General features: G+C 37.4%; 1 protein-coding gene across 20 annotated transcripts in view; it reads right to left on the bottom strand.

Annotated features, from left to right (window-relative positions):
• CADPS2 (calcium dependent secretion activator 2) overlaps positions 1-18,578 on the bottom strand; it is a gene marked incomplete at its 3' end in the record, with an annotated part of 487,123 nt that overhangs the window by 19,223 nt on the left and 449,322 nt on the right. For 19 of the 20 annotated variants that reach the window (XM_079711385.1, XM_079711377.1, XM_079711381.1 and 16 more), the window contains 3 exons: positions 18,047-18,130; positions 17,908-17,940; positions 5,848-5,955 (listed from right to left, as the gene is read on the bottom strand). In XM_079711385.1, the coding sequence (XP_079567511.1) occupies positions 5,848-5,955; positions 17,908-17,940; positions 18,047-18,130 (225 nt within the window). Of the gene's footprint in view, positions 1-5,843; positions 5,956-17,907; positions 17,941-18,046; positions 18,131-18,578 lie in introns of all 20 variants that reach the window. The other variant, XM_079711373.1, reaches the window with a different exon arrangement.

Below are 18,578 nucleotides of genomic sequence, written 5' to 3' on the forward strand. Positions count from 1 at the left end.
TTAATTTAGAGTTTCTTTACTGAAAAGAATTCTTTTCAAGGAAAGTCCTAAGAAATTAATCCTTCATAAAACACTATTCGGATGAATATCACTGATTAATTATCATTTAAAGAATTACTTTTAATTTTAGAAGACATCACAACACGATTTAAAAAAAATCTCATTGAGATGAAACTCCTCAACAATTAGATATTTAATCAGTTTATAACACAAGAGAATGTTTAATCTGCATGATTTACCAATTAAATACTGCACCCTGATGTGTCTTCAGCAACACGAGAGCTAAATCGAAATTGTTTCAAAGGGACACAAGATGGGAAATGCCCTATAAATGCACAAAGGTTTAGAGAGGTAGGAAGGTTGAGTGTCTCTCCTGGACAGCAGGATGCACTTCAGTCGACCCCTACGGGCCTCAGCATTGTAATATTCTTGGACATTAGGAAGTGACCACAGAGGATGCTCTCGTGGCGATTACTGTGGTGTCAGTTTTGATTTCTGAAACATCACCACTTTCTGACCCAGAGATCCAAAGCTCTCAGGGAAGTTGCCCAGCCTCTCTCCTGACCCATGGGCACCTGGGGCTCTATGTTTGCTGAAACTTGAGAGCGTGGGAAGAAACATCATAGTAGGCATTAAAAATGGAACTTAAGAATTAGAAAATCATTGCCATACCTTTATATTGGGATCAGACAAGTTGTAGATGGTTTTGATTTGATAAAAATTTTTAAACAGCTACTGACAATGATGTTTTATACACTGGGGTAAGGGAGATTGCCTGCAAAGCAGAACACCTTCTTTTGGTGAATCCATATTCTCTTCTGCTACAGAACTTCCTTTAGATTTCTCTTACCCAGATAAGACACATTTTTTTTTGATTGAAAAAGTAGATTTAACATGTATATTTTTTTCCTTTGGCTAGATTCAAAACATAATGGTAATAAGTGAGTATAATTTTTTCTTTTTTTAAATTTAAGTATAGTTGCTATACAATATTATATAAGTTACAGATATACAATATAGTGATTCACAATATTTAAAGGTTGTACTCCATTTATAGTTATAAAATATTGGCTATATTCCCCATGTTGTACAATATAAGCTACAAGAATATACTGTGCAACGCGGGGACTATTATATTAACATATAGATTTTAAACAGCTTGTGTACCACCAATGACCACTTGACAGGCAAAGACAGCCTCTGTTTAAGATATTCTGGTCACTCAGAAAGACTTAACATGAATACAGAATATATGAGTTCCAACCATTTTTCTAAATGTAGGGTTCAGAACCATGGTGGTAGCTGTACAGAATGTCAAATGACAGTCTTTATATAGAATCTATTTTCTACTTATCTACTGTAATTGCTACTGCTTATTGCTTTCACCTGGCCATCACAAAAAAACTTAAGAATTGATTGCTACTCCAGGGTGCAAGACTCAGCATGCAACCAACCCAGTAACTTTTGGCGCCACTGCTAAAATTAAAACTAATTTAATTTGTTGGTTTAAAATCTGGAAGGGATTTCAGAAACCATCTGGAGTTCTAGACTAGCTTCTTCAGTTTATATGTACTACCTATACTGAGTCTCAAACAGGTGACATAACTTCTTGAAGCTCACTCATCCAATTAATGGCAGAACTGTGGCTGGAACTGAGGTTTCTGGATTCCTGGTCTAGCCCTCTTCCTACAAACGCTGTTTTACCACTTCAAATTTTGTAAATCTGAAGTATGGTAGACATAACATGGACTTTGAAACTAGAGAGACACAATTTCAAAGTCCGACTTAGCACTTAACAAGTCCTTTATTGTCTCTGGGTGGGAGATTCCTTAACCTGAAAATAAGGTTAAAATGGGGGAGATGGCATCTACCCAGAAGGTTAGAAATGATATGGGTCAAGTATCTAGCACATTTCCTGGTACATGGAGGTGCCCTGCAAATAGTAGTGGTGACAGGGAAGGCTATTATAATTATTTTGACACTTTGAAAAGATTAGGGATGTACCTTAATCAAACTTAGTACCTTCCATTAAACGGGGGATCTGGGGGCCTCCCTGGTGGCGCAGTGGTTGAGAGTCCGCCTGCCGATGCAGGGGATACGGGTTCGTGCCCCGGTCTGGGAGGATCTCATATGCTGCGGAGCGGCTGGGCCCGTGAGCCATGGCTGCTGAGCCTGCGCATCCGGAGCCTGTGCTCCGCAACGGGAGAGGCCACAACAGTGAGAGGCCCGCGTACCACACACAAAACAAACAAACAAACAAACAAAAAAAACGGGGGATCTGCCATCATTTACTTACACTTTTTTGAAATTATTTCTGTTTTAAGCAGAAAGTGTTTTATAAGTTTAACCACTTATGGAGTAAAGCAGAATGTCTTGATATTTATCCTAATATTAACTGTTTTGATCTTCAAATGATACTTTTAGTTTTAATATTTCAAGATTTGATGTAAACGTCTAAGATTATCCTACCTATGGTCTTTCAGATAATACAGATTTTAGTCATCCCCCTCTTTAACACATTGAAGAGGTAAGAAAACTTCCATTAGGGGCTAGAACAATAATAATAGCAGTGCAGGATGCTCAGGAAGCAGAGTCATGGTGTATGGCTGGGTGGGGTGCTGCACGTGGACAATAGTAGAAGGTACCATTCTCCTTTGCAGGCGCATCCCCAAAACAATGGATGCAAATCCAGGGCAATGGTCATTTTTTTACCTTAGTCCCTGGTACAATTATTTAAACAGAGCCCTAAGGTATTTAGTCACAAATATCAGGAACTAGTAAGATACTTAATTGATCAAAAAGTTTCTGAGGCCAGGAACACCACAAGTAATTAATTACTACTCTCAGGGCCAGTTTCACAGAATTTTCAGCAGTCTTTTTCACGCGTGAGGCATCATGCGGAAAAAAATTCTTTAGTAAAACACATGCATTCTTTTTTAAAGTGTTGGTGTTGGTGGCAGGATGGGTGTTTTATAGAATAATTGTTTTATATAGAAATACTGCTATGTGTTCTAGAATGAAGCGAACTTCATCTGGATAAAAAGCATATCTTTTGTAAGGAGTTAAGCTCTCATATTTCATGACCAGAAACTGCAGGCCCTGTACTCTCATCTGGGTGGGTTAAAACCACTAAGTATTGACTCACTGCAGTGAGTGTGCGCGCGTCTGCACGCAGGCGTGTGAGTGCGTGTGTACACGTTTTCTTCTGCATCTGAAGGTGGGAGGCTCCATTTCCTTACTCAGGAAGCGAATTGGAATAGCAAAAGTTTGTCATGATGCCTGAATAAAACTGTTCAGTCTTTTATCTGTAATAGGCTAAGGTTGCTAACAGGATTTATAGGGTCATTACTTTCTACTGTTTCTTGACACCTAACAATATTATTTTAAGCTCCAGCCAAGTGGATTTCCAATAATTATATAACGTCTCTCAGTAATGATCTGTTTCTTAAGATACACATTCTACTTTACCTTTCAACACATACTTGATAACCTCTCATTTACTAACTGTAATTGAGGCAAATTCAGTCTTGGCTAATTAGGGGCTCTCGGTACCCCTTCATATGTTATTCTTGGTGACATATCAATAGAATTACAGTTTACTTTTTATTCTTAATTACAGTAATAAAAATGTGAAACTTAAAAATATTAGAATGTTTAAGGACATTATAACTATTTTACAAATAACAAGTCCAGTGTGCTACTGGGGATACACAGAATGACAAAACCTTCACAACCAAGACAGATGGTTGCTTGTCAAGGGTTCCTTTTAGAAGCAAACTCACAGCCATGTCTGACGCTTAGGCGTTGAAAGGAAAGTATATACCTATCACCAGGACAATCAAACTAGCACATCATTTTAATGTTGGCCTCCTGGCATCCACTTTAGTTAGCTCTGTTTGTTATTGCCGCCATACAAAAAGTCTTCAAAAGAAGTTTGGTGAATGAAGGGGAGTTGAAGTAGGAAATAACTTGATGAAGAAAGAAATTCTGGGACTTCCCTGGTGCTGCAGTGGTTAAGAATCTGCCTGCCAATGCAGGGGACATCGGGTTCGAGCCCTGGTCCAGGAAGATCCCACATGCCACGGAGCAACTAAGCCAGTGCGCCACAACTACTGAGCCTGCGCTCTAGAGCCCGCGAGCCACAACTACTGAGCTCGCGTGCAACAACTACTGAAGCCTGCGCGCCTAGAGCCCCTGTTCCACAACAAGAGAAGCCACCACAATGAGAAGCCCGTGCACCGCAATGAAGAGTAGCCCCCGCTCACCGCAACTAGAGAAAACCCGCGCACAGCAACGAAGATCCAACACAGACAAAAATAAATAAATAAATAAATAAATCTATAAAAAAAGAAAAGAAATTCTACCTCTGCTACAATTTGATGGCAAGCTTTGTAGTAAATAGGTCGCCAAGACAAAAAATTGAAGATGTTAAGAAACACACACACACACACAGACACACAGACACACAGTGGCCTATTTCCAGAATGACTCTACCATTTTTTCACCATAGAAGATGTGCTTTAGCTAAAACAAGAAGAAACATAATAGGAATAACATCAACTTAACTTTTCTTTTCTGTTCAACATTTTTGAAAATTACCACATAAGCAAAAAAAGTAAAAGAGAACTTGGAAGTGAAACATATGCTTGTAAATTCAGAGCAATACCAAGTGGAAGCAGAAGTTGCTAATATGGTTTCAGTATTTTGTAAAGGAGCCAGCTGGATGGATGATAATTTTTCTACCCCTGCAGGGCATCAAAGCTTTTAGGAAATCATTCTTTTCACACATATTAACACTTAGCTTATTAAAACAGATGATACTTTTATTGTAAAACAGCCTGGGTAGAGGCTAGAAACATAAAATACGAAAGATAAGGCTCATTTTGACCACCCAATCTGACAAACAGCAAACACTGACATGACAGACCATGGTGGAGATGATGACGTAGCAGGACCTTCTGTAACTGCCACAGCTGAAGTGTCACCATGAAGCCCATGAATTGCTGTTATGAAAACATTTGCAGTAACTTGCATAATTAAAGGAAACTGCCAGAAAAGCATTTCTAAAATGCAGAGAAGATGTACATAAATAAATACAGTTCAAAGCAAATATTACATTTCAGAATCAGCACTGTAGTGAATTATGCCAAGTTATGTCACAAGCAAAGTACCATTTCCTTTGAACTGACTGCTGAATAATTACAAATGAGTGACAACACTGTTGTTGAAATGGACTGCTCTCTTAGTCTCTCTTACGGGTACTCGGTGAATGAAACTTGCTGATCAGGCCATCTAAAACCACAACCTCCCCATGCTAGGAGCTGCCATGCCTCGGTGAAGACCTTCACGAGACCACAGCAATATTCTGTTAGCAAACATCAGTACTAGAAAGCAAGATGAAAATGCACACTAACAGTACAGAGGCAGATATCTGCCTTTATTGCAGCTTATTTCTTTGTGTAAATGAAGAATATTATACTGACTTAAGAAAAACTTTTATAGTAGGGGCCAAATCCATTACAGTCTGATTCTGTTTATGGACTGCTGCAAAGGCAAGTGATGTAAACTATACACAATGGTAAACTGGATATCATCTTGCTTGCTCAAATTAATCTTAGAAGGACTTTGAGACTCTCACTCTAATAGTGACAGTTTTCAAGTATAGAAAAAAGCCAGTTAAGGCTTCTGTCAGCAGTCAAAGAAATAAAATGATCAACTATATTAGCTGTGTAGAAGAAAAAGAAATAAAAAAAGAGAGTCTGCTTTGCAGACATACCATCAAAGTGTAACTTTTTCCTTCACAGTACATCTACAAAGCCAGCATGATTTGCAAGGGTAGTTACTTACATCAAACAACTTTTCTATATACATTTCCTCATTGACCTTTTCTCGAAGAATATCCTGGTTTTGCCGAACAAACATAATATAGGTGTCTGCCAGATCCATTCCTGGTTTCTGTTGTGAGGAAGAAGAACAGGCAATAAAACAATATCAGGTCTTGATTGTGAAAATGTTATTTAATCACCATCCTAGAAAATCATTCCTTATATCCTTTCAAAAGTTACAGTAGAAAAATATGCTTAAGATCAAATCAACAATGGACACCTTCAAATTCCATAATTAAAGTAAATAAAAGTTTATTACTGAGATCTATAACTTGAGGTCATAGTTACTTATCATTATTAAGATGATTAGAAATATGTGGTTGTAAGCTAGTAGATACTCTTTTTTTTTTTTTTTTTTTAAGTGGCTACCTTGCTAGGTCAATATGCCAAGCAGTATAAATGAATACATTTTTCAAAAAAATTCCCACATCAATAATCATTTGCTAATTGTAAGTTCAATTTCCTTTTCATCATTTCTGGCTGGTTTATCCATATATATTTTTTAAAATGTTAGCTTTCCTTGGTTTGCCTTCCTCAACTACTATGGGTGTTCAAGGAATACAAAATAAATTTTTTTATTAGGAAGATATTGAACAAAAAACATTTAATGCATTACAAAGTGAAATGCAAATCAGAATTTTGTGGGTTATCCATTGCTTCTACTCATCCATATTTATCAATACTACCTCAAGGATTTATATGATTTTAGAAATGCAATAAGAATATTGATGAACTAGTCTCCCATGAAGAGCCAAAGGTGTGGATTAGATAAGTTTCCAAAGTTACTCAACATTTGGTGTCTTCTAATATTAGACAAGATAAGGCAGTTAATAGAATTCCTCCTTCCTACAGAGTCTACAGAATCAGCACCAGGGAGGGACAAAAACCTGAATGGCTCCTAAAGAGTTTTCCTTCTAAATTTATCTCTAGTTCTTCTTTTAGTTTCACACAGCTGGACTAGATGATCTGTATACTCTATACCTGGGGTTGATTCATAGTCTGTACTGAGTAATTCCTTTAATTAGAATAGGACAATAATAATGATGAAATGGTAGAACTGATGCCCGAATAAGTCAATGTCAGTCGTGCATAATTTCGTATCTATAGGATGCACTTACAAACTCCATCAATGGACTCTTTGTAAAAGTAAATAATGTAAGGAAACCAAGTGAAAGAGGATATGAATCATTTAACTATTACTACTGCAGGAAAGACAAGATATACATCTGAGTGATGCTAGGACAGTAGTAGTGCCTTTTCCTTAAATGAAGGACAAAGTTCTTATCACTTCTTTTTCCGGTAGGGGATTGTATTTTATGTATTGATACAATGATAAAACTGCCCATCTCTTAACCAGTGCACAGTATAGACATTGGGCATATCTCATTAATAAAAATTAATTTGATTTTTTAGTAACAAAGTTATTTCTGGGCAATGAAAATCACAGAAAGTTCTTATATATTTACCTCTTATATTTAGCCTAAAGGGAAATTTATACCACATGGACTGAAGGATCCTTTCAAACATAAACTTAAGGGGGCTTCCCTGGTGGCGCAGTGGTTGAGAATCTGCCTGCCAATGCAGGGGACACGGGTTCGAGCCCTGGTCTGGGAGGATCCCACATGCCGTGGAGCAACTGGGCCTGTGAGCCACAGCTACTGAGCCTGTGCGTCTAGAGCCTGTGCTCTGCAACAAGAGAGGCCACGACAGTGAGAGGCCAGCGCACCGCGATGAAGAGTGGCCCCTGCTCGCCGCAACTAGAGAAAGCCCTCGCACAGAAATGAAGACCCAACACAGCCAAATAAATAAATAAATAAATTTATTTTAAAAAACCCACCAAAAACATAACCTTGTTATAACAAAATTCGTGACTAGCTATAATCCGAAACCGCTATTTATATAAATGTCTTCACTGATCTTTCCTTCCAGAACATCCATACACAATGTAGGAAATATATTCCAAACTTAATGGAGACAACTTACCAAATTCATGCCTTCACTATTTTTCTACATAATTCTCATAAGCAATGTCTGAAAGTTTAAATAATTACAAGGCTACCCAAGAGAAGCCTAGGTTATTTTCTTCTTTGGGGGCGAGGGGTGTTATACGTAAGTTTTTCCAGTAAAAAGGCAGGGTAATTTGTACAAGATTACTAACTACTATTAACAGTTGAAGACAGCTAGCCCATAAGATAAGGATTTCTCTCCGAGCCTCTCAAATTTGTCAAGACACTGAAAGTGCGAACATTCAGAAAGGATACTGCCGCAGAATGAAAATGACAGGAGAACGACTTTCTATACATGATAACAAGTCAGCTCCACATCTGAGTTTCAGTCAGGTGCCCAGAAACAAAATGCTGTGATATATATAATACCAAGGCAGCTGGGCACAGCCCAGAGGAACTGAGAGTTAAGAATCAACACATGAGAGGCGTGCCTCCTCCAACATTTTTCCCCACCGCTACCCCATTTTTATTTCTGCCTTTCAAAAGAAGAGTACGCTTAGAAGTTTAAACTAGTCAATCACTTGACCCATCAGACTCACTGGAAACTGAGTTACAGCCAGGAGAAATGGAGAATGATGGCTTTAAACATTTGCCACAGACCCGAAGGTAATTTTTTCCCCGTTTCCTTGATCACTTTTAAGATAACATCATGAAACACTGTCCAGGAAGAATTTATCTTTTGCCATCTAAAACTAACAAATACTTTTACAGTTTAAGCCTAAAAGAAAACTCAGTGCTATTCCCTTCGGCAGACCCAAGGGATGTAATACTGAAATCTGTAAGCTGAGACAGTTCTACAGTTCTCTAAGAAAATCACAACCCTGGTTGAGGGTGTGAAGTAAAGCTCATTGAAAAGTTTATTTCAACAAATTAAGTGTTGACTTTTTCTTTTTGTTTTTTTCTTTTTGAAATTACATTTTCTCCCCTTTGGCAAATTAAGATCCACTTGCCTAGAAAACAAAACCTACAATTCTTACATTCCTCATTAGCATTATTTCTTCCTTTATCTTTGAGCTGTTTACGTATTCTTGAAACTGTGACATACGGGAATTTCACACCTAGTGAATATATTTTCATGTAGCTTGTGGCATGAGACTATAATCATTAAAAGAATATACACAAGTAAGAATAACTGCAACAGCTGGTGACATTTACCAATTAGAATTATAGTTCTTTAAAACACTTTATCCTTCCTTTGGTGTATGAAGGGTAATTATCTCTGATAAATGGCTGAAAAAGATGTAATTTTCCTTTTAAACAGTTTCTACTTACAGTACAAATGTGTTTGGATAGAAGACATTATCGCTGGTTCAGTGCTCCTTTGTACAAAGACTCTGTTTTATGGCAGTAAGATCTACATATTTTGGAAGTCACTGCATCTCATTCCATTATTACATGTTGTCTTGTTAGGAAATAAAGTTTAGTTAAAAAAGCAAAAAACTGAACACACTCAGTTAAGTTTTTGTTTGCTGGTGTGTAAATGAAAAGCATGCATGTGACTGCATCACCAGGTAGAATATTGCTACACATTCTGGTGCAAGTGGGTGTCTCCAACCTTATCAAAGGAGCAGCCTGTTAAACTTCAACAACTGTAGATCTGGATGGATTTTTATCAAGGATATTTTGTTCTGGAGAGCTACATTTAGAAATCTTTTCTATATTTGTAATTACAGTTTTCTTAATGAATGAGAAAATAACAATTAAAAACCACATAGCAAGCACATTATGTATTAAATACCACTAAGAGAGAGTAAATGTTGTTTTTCATTCTCCCATTTAAAACTTTGAGATCACGCAGCGTAGAGAATGGGATTGAGGACACAGGGTCGGGGGGAAGGGTAAGCTGGGATAAAGTGAGAGAGTGGCATGGACATATATATACTACCAAATGTAAAACAGATAGCTAGTGGGAAGCAGCCACATAGCACAGGGAGATCAGCTTGGTGCTTTGTGACCACCTAGAGGCGTGGGATAGGGAGGGTGGGAGGGAGACACAAGAGGGAGGGGATATGGGGATATATGTATATGTATAGCTGATTCACTTTGTTATAAAACAGAAACTAACACACCATTGTAAAGCAGTTATACTCCAATAAAGATGTTAAAAAAAAACACAAAACTTTGAGATCCTCAGTTCACTAAGCACTAACTTCTCCATCTTGTTTCTTAGGGTAGTAATCTCTAAATCAAAATAAGCCTTCCTGGATTACTTCTAATTCGATTCAGAAAAGAACAGAATTTGGCTAACGAAGTTATAGTAAAAGGATACAAATATCTAAAAACATTCCCCCATGAGCATAAAGAAATCAATAAATATGGACGGGAATGGAGTATGGTAAGGTGAGTTCCTCTGACTTTGGCTGCATAATAGAATACACCAGCGAGGCAATGAGTTTAAGTAAGGATGCAGACTCCAGCAAATTTTTTTTGAGCGCTAATCACTGGTTAACCCAGTGAGATGAAAATGCCGGTTAAAAAAAAAAAGAAAAGCAAAAAATTCCTTGTTAATTACACGCTGCAAATGCTCTTACTTCCTGCTGTTACACCTAATCCCACAGGTGCAAGTCTTCACTTTCCCCATTCATGGGTGGGTGGGTGCAATGCTGCAGACATTTTTCACAGCTACAGATTTATATACAGAAGAAGCCGTTTAACCTTCCACGGGAGGTTAACAATACACTATGCAAACACTGTCATGGTGTCTATTTAACAAGGAGACAAATTTTTAAATATACTATTCCAGTCTCAAAGATTAATAGAAGCTACAGTTTAACTGACTTAATTTGAAAGTGCACTTCTCATAACCTAGAAAAGCTTGCTTTGAAGAAACAATCAGGAGCGGAACTGTGATATCATTATTTATGACAATCTGCATGCTTTGTAAATGAAATACCTGCACCTGGTCATTATTACCATTTGAAAAACATGGATCTTGTAAGATTTAAAACACTAGTATGTCTCTTCAATCTGAAATTGTGATAGGAACAATATTAATTTCAACTCTGGCATTTCAGATTCAGGAACAGTCTATGATTGATCATCAGGGAACACAGGACAAAATTCTACAAACACACAACTTTCCAGGTACTGTTACCAACAACATATTTTTTCTTTTATTGTTTAATATATTCCTTATTACTTTGGCATTTATGCAGCAATTTCTATATTTTTTATTTGAGTGACAATGTTCTTAAAATTAAGCTCAAAAGCATTTGGAGCAGTTTAATAAGACATAAGTTCTCAAGTATTTAAAATAGAAGAAGGTTTTGAGTACAGTTATGATGATTATGGCGTAAAAAATACATACCTGTTTATTTACTAAATTTCCTACAAAGTAGAATATTTATACTGTATCCACATAGAAAAGCAAAAGGAAATGAACAGAACTGAAGACTTCAAATTAGATTTATTCTAACTTAAATATTATAGAAGCCCAGGAAGAGGACTAATTCATAAAAAGGGGAAAGGGAGAAAGAAACTTAAACAATGAAAAAGTCACAAGAATATAAAAATTTCAAGATTTTCTAATAATGGTTTATCTAACAATGGTTTATCATTGTTTTAAAATAATGAACCAAAAAAATTCTCATTGTTCTTTAGAAAAACTCCCAACTATTATTGCAAGGCAGTGGCCACAGTCACCTTTCCCTTTGTTAAATGTAGCACTATTCAAAATTCTATTAATTTACACTATTATTTTTAATTATTATTATTTTTTGCGGTACGCAGGCCTCTCACTGTTGTGGCCTCTCCCGTTGTGGAGCACAGGCTCCGGACGTGCAGACTCAGCATGGCTCACGGGCCCAGCCGCTCCGTGGCATGTGGGATTTTCCCGGACCGGGGCATGAACCCGTGTCCCCTGCATCGGCAGGCGGACTCTCAACCACTGCGCCACCAGGGAAGCCCAATATTATGCATTTTGACTCCAAATTAGGATGCAGAAAATTCTGAATCAAAGATAATGGCATCCACATCCATTTGAAAAATATCTTTCAGACTTGGAGCATGTAACATATGTGTTTTAAGTATGTAATTTCACTCAGTCCCACATTCTAAGGGAGAAGGTTCTACGACTCCAGAGTTCTTACCCTGGATAATTCCGTCTGCTCCCTGTAAGCACAGTCAGTAAAAAGCATCTTCCTACCATAATGCTATCAGAATATCTTATATCAGAATCTGCTGTAATTCATGCTCCTACAATTTATGTAGTCATTTTGTTTTCATTCTTAAAATTCACACAAATGCTTCACACTATTCCTTCTAAATAGTGACATAATGTGTTCATCGATTTAAGCATCAGTATGTTCAAACATTTTTGTTGTATCACTGGGGAAAACCTTCCAAAGAGGAGGTTATTTTAAATATTAAAAGGGACACTGAGTAATAGTTTAAGATAATAGCCTGAAATACTCAAGGAAAAGAGGCAGGTTGATTTTCAACTGAGATTTATGGGCTTGCTTTTCATCTTACTATGGCTTTCCCATTTGAGACCATGAGCATGTAGCATCTCTCTTGCTATTTCTGATCTATAAAAATCACTAACGTCTCAGAGTTTTGAGGAATAGCTGCTGATACAGGAGCACCAGACAAGGAAAGTGCTAACATGTATGTCACACACTAGCTTTATACTGTTATTTTCAGGAGTAATAATTATGATGATGATGAAGGTATTAAATCTCCCAGTTTACAATACTGTTCAGTAACCTTTCCCTCATCTATCCACAGTTGCTACAATGTTGACTATAGAAACTACACTGAAGACTTGAACAAGCGAAATTAAAAAGCTGTGGGTATTATTTCATTTAGCTTTTAAAATTTAGATTGACCGGGATTGAGTTACTCAGTCCCAATTTGGAAACTTTCAGATTTTGGCTTAAAGGAGACCAGAGGATGTTAGAATGTCAGGGTCCAGAGGCAGTTCATGGATTTACCTTCTATGAGAAGACCCAGACAGACAAAAACCCAAAGAAATAAAGATGAGAGGGCTTCCCTGGTGGCGCAGTGGTTGGGAGTCCGCCTGCCGATGCAGGGGACACGGGTTCGTGCCCCGGTCCGGGAAGATCCCACATGCCGCGGAGCGGCTGGGCCCGTGAGCCATGGCCGCTGAGTCTGCGCGTCTGGAGCCTGTGCTCCGCAACGGGAGAGGCCACAACAGTGAGAGGCCCGCATACCGCAAAAAAAAAAAAAAAAAAAAAGATGAGAGAAGCAAAGTACTCTTCTAGGAAGCACAAAAGGCAACCTTCCCTGCTCCTGTAATGGTGAGACTCTCAATCTGGTCCTGGTGTGAATAGGTCCCAGTGGGCAGGCACTCCGTTCCCCATGTTCTGCCTGGCTCTCATTCTGACGTAAAGCACTGAGTATTCAGGTGGCCTCATCTAAGTAATAAACAATATCAAAACAAAGGAAGGAGGGAAAACACCACTGTTACAGAACTGACTGGCTGTACTTTTAAAAGTCACCATTGACATATGCAAGGTGCTTGGTATTCTAAAATAAAAGGAAAATAAATGAAAAGCAATCTAATATTTTTTACACTGTGGAAAACAAATGGTTTTTCTTTTGGAAAATGGTCACGTTCTGAAGCAGGGGGTGGAAACTGCAGAGCAATGATGGGGGCAGGGAGCAATTCCAGGGAGAAGCAATAACAATTCCATTCATATTAATAGTGCTTTACATTTACAAAGCACTTCCATGTTACTATGCTCATAAGAACCTAGTGAAGGAGACAGCACAGTGATTACACCATTATCCTCTTTGCATAGGTGGGAAAAGGGAAGCCCATGGGTCAGACTGCCAGTAGGGGGCAAAGGTGGGACTTGAACTGGGATCCTGGACTGTACATCAAGCCTGCACAGTATAGAGCTAAATTCAAGCCACATTGTGGGGAGCTGGAAGGTTAGAAATCTGTGCAAGTGGCATAACAAAGAGAGAACATTTGAGAGAATTAGTAATGAAGGCAAGAGAAAGATAAGCCCTCTCCATCTTCTCAAGACAGACAACCAGGATCAGACACCAGCACTAAGCAGCCAACCAGTGGGGAGTTTCCATGTTCTTCGTCACAGTAACCCTTATTGTGTCCTCCAGGTCTCTTTAGCTGTGTCCCCTCACTGTCTAGCATACAGATCCCATGCAATGTGTGTAATAATGTTAACAGGACAACTTTCAATAGGCATTGTACACATACACACCCACACCAAAATGCCCTGTAACTTATACGAGCTATAGAACAAAATTTCAGAATCAGAGTTGGAACGTGCTTTTAAATGCCCTTTTAAATGGTAAATGTCATCTGGTCTTATTTCCTACGTAATGCAGAATCTTCAGTACCACCTCTGGCAAACAGTGGCGTAACTACTACTATAGCATAACACCCTTGTAAAGAATTTTAATTTCTTTTGTTTTTTTCTTAATACCCTGATTTCAGTTCTGTCTCCCACTAGATTTTTTTTTTTTTTTTGCAGTACGCGGGCCTCTCACTGTTGTGGCCTCTCCCGTTGCGGAGCACAGGCTCCAGATGCACAGGCTCAGCAGCCATGGCTCACGGGCCCAGCCGCTCCGCGGTATGTGGGATCTTCCCGAACCGGGCCACGAACCCGTGTCCCCTGCATCGGCAGGCGGACTCTCAACCACTGCACCACCAGGGAAGCCCAAGCATAGTGTTTTATATCTATCATTACAGTATTACATGGAATAGTCTCACTGCTCCAAAAAGTTCCCTTGGCTTCACCTATTCAAGTCTCCCTGACCTTGAACTTATGGTAACCATTAACCTGTTTGTAACCTTTACACAGTTTATTTATAGTTTTTTATATGTAGTTTTCCCTTTTAGAATGTGATATAAATGATATCATACAGTACGTAGCCTTCTCAGACTGGCTTCTTTCACTTAGCAATATGCCTTTAAGATTCATCTATGTCTTCGCGTCGCCTGATAGTTAATTTTTCTTCTTCTTCTTTTTTTTTTTTTTTTTTTTTTTTGCTGACTAGTACTCCAATTGTATGGATATACCACTGCTTGTTTATCCATTCACTGACTGAAAGGCATTTTGGCTGCTTCCAATTCTTTAATATGAATAAAGTTCCTATGAACACTTGTGTGCAGGTTTTGGTTGTGACATATGTTTTCAAATCAGTTGGATAAATACCTAGGAGTGCAATTGGTGGTTTGCTAAAGACTATATTTAGCTTTGTAAGAAACTGCGAAATGATCTTCCAAAATGGCTGTACCATTTTGTACTTCCACCAGCAATGAATGAGAGTCCCTATTGCTCTGCATCCTTGTCAACATTTTGCTACTGTCAGTTTTTAAATTTTAGCCATGCTAATAGGTGTGTAATAGTATCTTATTGTTTTAATTTTCATTTCTCTAATGACAAATGATGTTGAGCATCTTTTCATTTGCCTATTTGATACCTATATGTCTTCACTGCAGTGTCTGTTCTTATCTTTTGCCCATTTTTTAATTGGGCTGTTTTTTTTCTTACTGTTGAGTATTAAGAGTTCTTTGTACATTTTAGATACAAGTCCTTGGTCAAATATATGTCTGTGGCTTGTCTTTTCATTCTCTTAACAGTGCAGAGCAGTCAATTATTAAGTCCAACTTACAATGTTTTTCTTTCATGGATGCTTTTGGTGTTGTATCTAAAACCTTATCACCAAACTTAAGGCCATAAATATTTTCTCTCTGTTTTCTTCTAGAAGTTTTATATTGTAGTTTGCATTTTACAGGTAGGTTTTTGATCAGTTTTGAGTTAATTTCTGTGAAAGGTGAGCCAGTGTTGTTGTTGTTTTTATTCTCATAAGGTTCTCCTTAAAAGACTGCTTCAGAGAGGTATCTTACTGGAGTTTTAGCATAAAAAACCAACCAAACAAAAAAAAACCAGTAACAGCCAACAGCACCCATAGCTTTTGAAGTTAATGTTTACAGACATCAATAATAGACGTTTAATGTCTGGATCTAAGGCAGAAACTCTTCCTATAGCAATCTGCCATGCCAGACCATATCTATGGTTTAGTATGCTTTGCTCTGGGTGGCAACTTGATTTAATAGTGAAATTGGTAAGCTGGAATTCATCTAGAGAGTGATTGGTATGATAAAGAGTCTGGGTACAATTGTTACAGCTGTTTTCATGATATGTCTATTTCCCTATCTCTTTTATTGATAGACACTGAACAGCTTGTGGGCAGGACATATATATTTTTTCATCATACATGCCCAGAGTCTAGCACTTAGTATGTGTTAAATAAGTATTTAATTAGTGAATTCAGTGAAGAAGTTAAGGATGTTTAATATAGAAAATAAGAATTCCTCAGACAATATATCCCTTTGAATAGCCACCATATCTCTTGCGAAGAGGATGTATGATAATTATCAACAAATATTTGAAGGGCTATCATGCAGAAAAGGGATTAGAACCAAGACAGAATTCACAGAGGTACAGAATTTCAACTCATTATACATAAGAGGAGGCTGTCTTATGGTGAGCCTGCAATCATTGAAAAAATTAAAAGAGCTTGACTGAATCTTTGTGAGGGATATCAGGAGAGGGGGCTTCTGCATTGAGAAGGAGAGTGAATGAACCACTTTCTGTGTCTTTCAATGCTGAAGCTCTATGGGCTCTAACAGATCTAGTACACAGTCAAATTAAGAATTTCAAAAGCTCTAAGAACAGAAATAATTATGGTGTCCTATTCAAAATTAAAAACAAAAACTTGTAATTCAACACTAAAAACAAAAATCTATATTATAAAGTATTTGTTAGGAATTCCAATAAAGTTCATGTGTTCCCATGATTACTTGTCTTTTTTTTTTTTATACAGCAAGTATAAACTATTCCCCCTTAATTCTCCCTTTCTCTCTTTCATGCTGTTCCTTTGCAGCACCATACACATGTGATTATTTCTGCTTATTGCCCAGTACTGACTTTCTGATTCTAGGTACAAGACAAGGAGTATGCCAAGACTTCTTTTGGAATCATCTGTAAAACTAAAAACAAACAAACAAAAAACTACTCTGAAGAAACCCCAGGCAAAGGCAGGAAAGTCCATGGCCTTTTCATTTAAAATGTTCATTGATAATAACTATAGCAGCAATAAATCTGGAGACTGTCTAGTCCATAGTATAAAATGCAGTTATGCATTTCAAAAATAAGAGCCACCTGCAACTGATAGACAACGCTTGCCAGCTCTCAAACCACTAACATTCATAATGATGATCTAGAGATGGTGATGCTATTCAAGTAAAGCCTGAATCAAAGATGAAATGACTTATATTCTATTTAGTTTTAAATTTTAAGTTTTTTCCCCATTGTGCTCTAATTCTGAAAATGGATACATGTGCCAAAACACATGATTAAACAGAACATCTTAGGCCTTGATCATATATATGTGATAAGAGAATTTAAGGCAAAAGCTAATTTGTTAATGACTATCAACTTACAAACGCTGTACTAACTTGTTGATTAGATTTATCACATGAATTTTTTTCATTGTAGCTAAGTAAGTTTCATACTCTCCTCTCATGGTATCTTAATTGTTGAACAAATTTACAGGTCACGCATTATTTCCCAAGAATTCTGTGAAAAACCAAATGTTGAACTAAGTGAATATTGATTTATTTATAACACTTTTGTATTCAGAAAACTAGTTCTTTGATTCAACTGGTCTTGACTGTTACTTTAACTCCTGTAAGAAACCTGTTAGAGCTTTCATGGAAAGGGAAGGAGAGTGAACCTTTTCCTATAAGTAATGTGAGTCATTTTCTCCCCCATCCTAGAGCTGCCACTGAGCTGATATGTTCTCATGATGAATTGACCTCCCCAAGTTACACCGGAAAAGGTACACTGAAATAACCTTGCCAGGCCTTGTTATGAGGGTTAGTGCTTGCTTAAGAAAAACAAACTGCTCCCTGAGGCAATGATACTAGATTAAAGATTTGAAATAAACCCATGGTGAACCATAATTATTTTTTTAAAGACTTATTTATAATTTTAAAAAGCAGATAAAAAAATACTTACTGGAACATCGACGTATTTTGCAGCTGCTTTCACCTTAAGTGGAAAAGAGATAATTATGAGAATTATTTTCTTAACTGTTTGAAAAGTACTGTGACAGCAGTCAAAAGACAGCAGAGGAGAACTCATTCAAAATACTCACAGTGAATGACAGAATGGATGAAAAGAAAGTGCCTTCGTCATATCTTGACAGCTTAGACAACACCCCTTCCAACACTGAAACAAACTAGAATACAGTTTATAGTGAGTATTTAGGATAGTACTGTGCATACAAACAAATAACGGGGCAAACAATTCTTGGACCAACTTCTCCCGTGCCACAAAAATCGGAGATGTATAAACTGACACAATGACAAAATCTCATTTTGAAGATGAACTCTAAGGTCCTTTTACATTGCTGGAAAAAATATGCACATTTTTTAAGATAAAAGAACAATGTGTAATAGGAGTCTGGTTACTATGTGTGAGATAACTTAAACCATTAGTAAATAACTTTAAATCCCTGTGACTCTTCCTTAATATAATTTTCAACTCCAATAAAGATGTTTACAAGTCCTCATCACAAGAAAAAATGTTGTAACTATGTATGGGGATGGACTTATTTTGGTGGTCATTTTGCAATTTATACAGATATCAAATCACTATGTTGTATACCTGCAACTAACATAATGTTG

The sequence above is a fragment of the Hyperoodon ampullatus genome, assembly GCF_949752795.1.
Source record: "Hyperoodon ampullatus genome assembly, chromosome: 9".
Lineage (NCBI taxonomy): Eukaryota > Metazoa > Chordata > Mammalia > Artiodactyla > Ziphiidae > Hyperoodon > Hyperoodon ampullatus.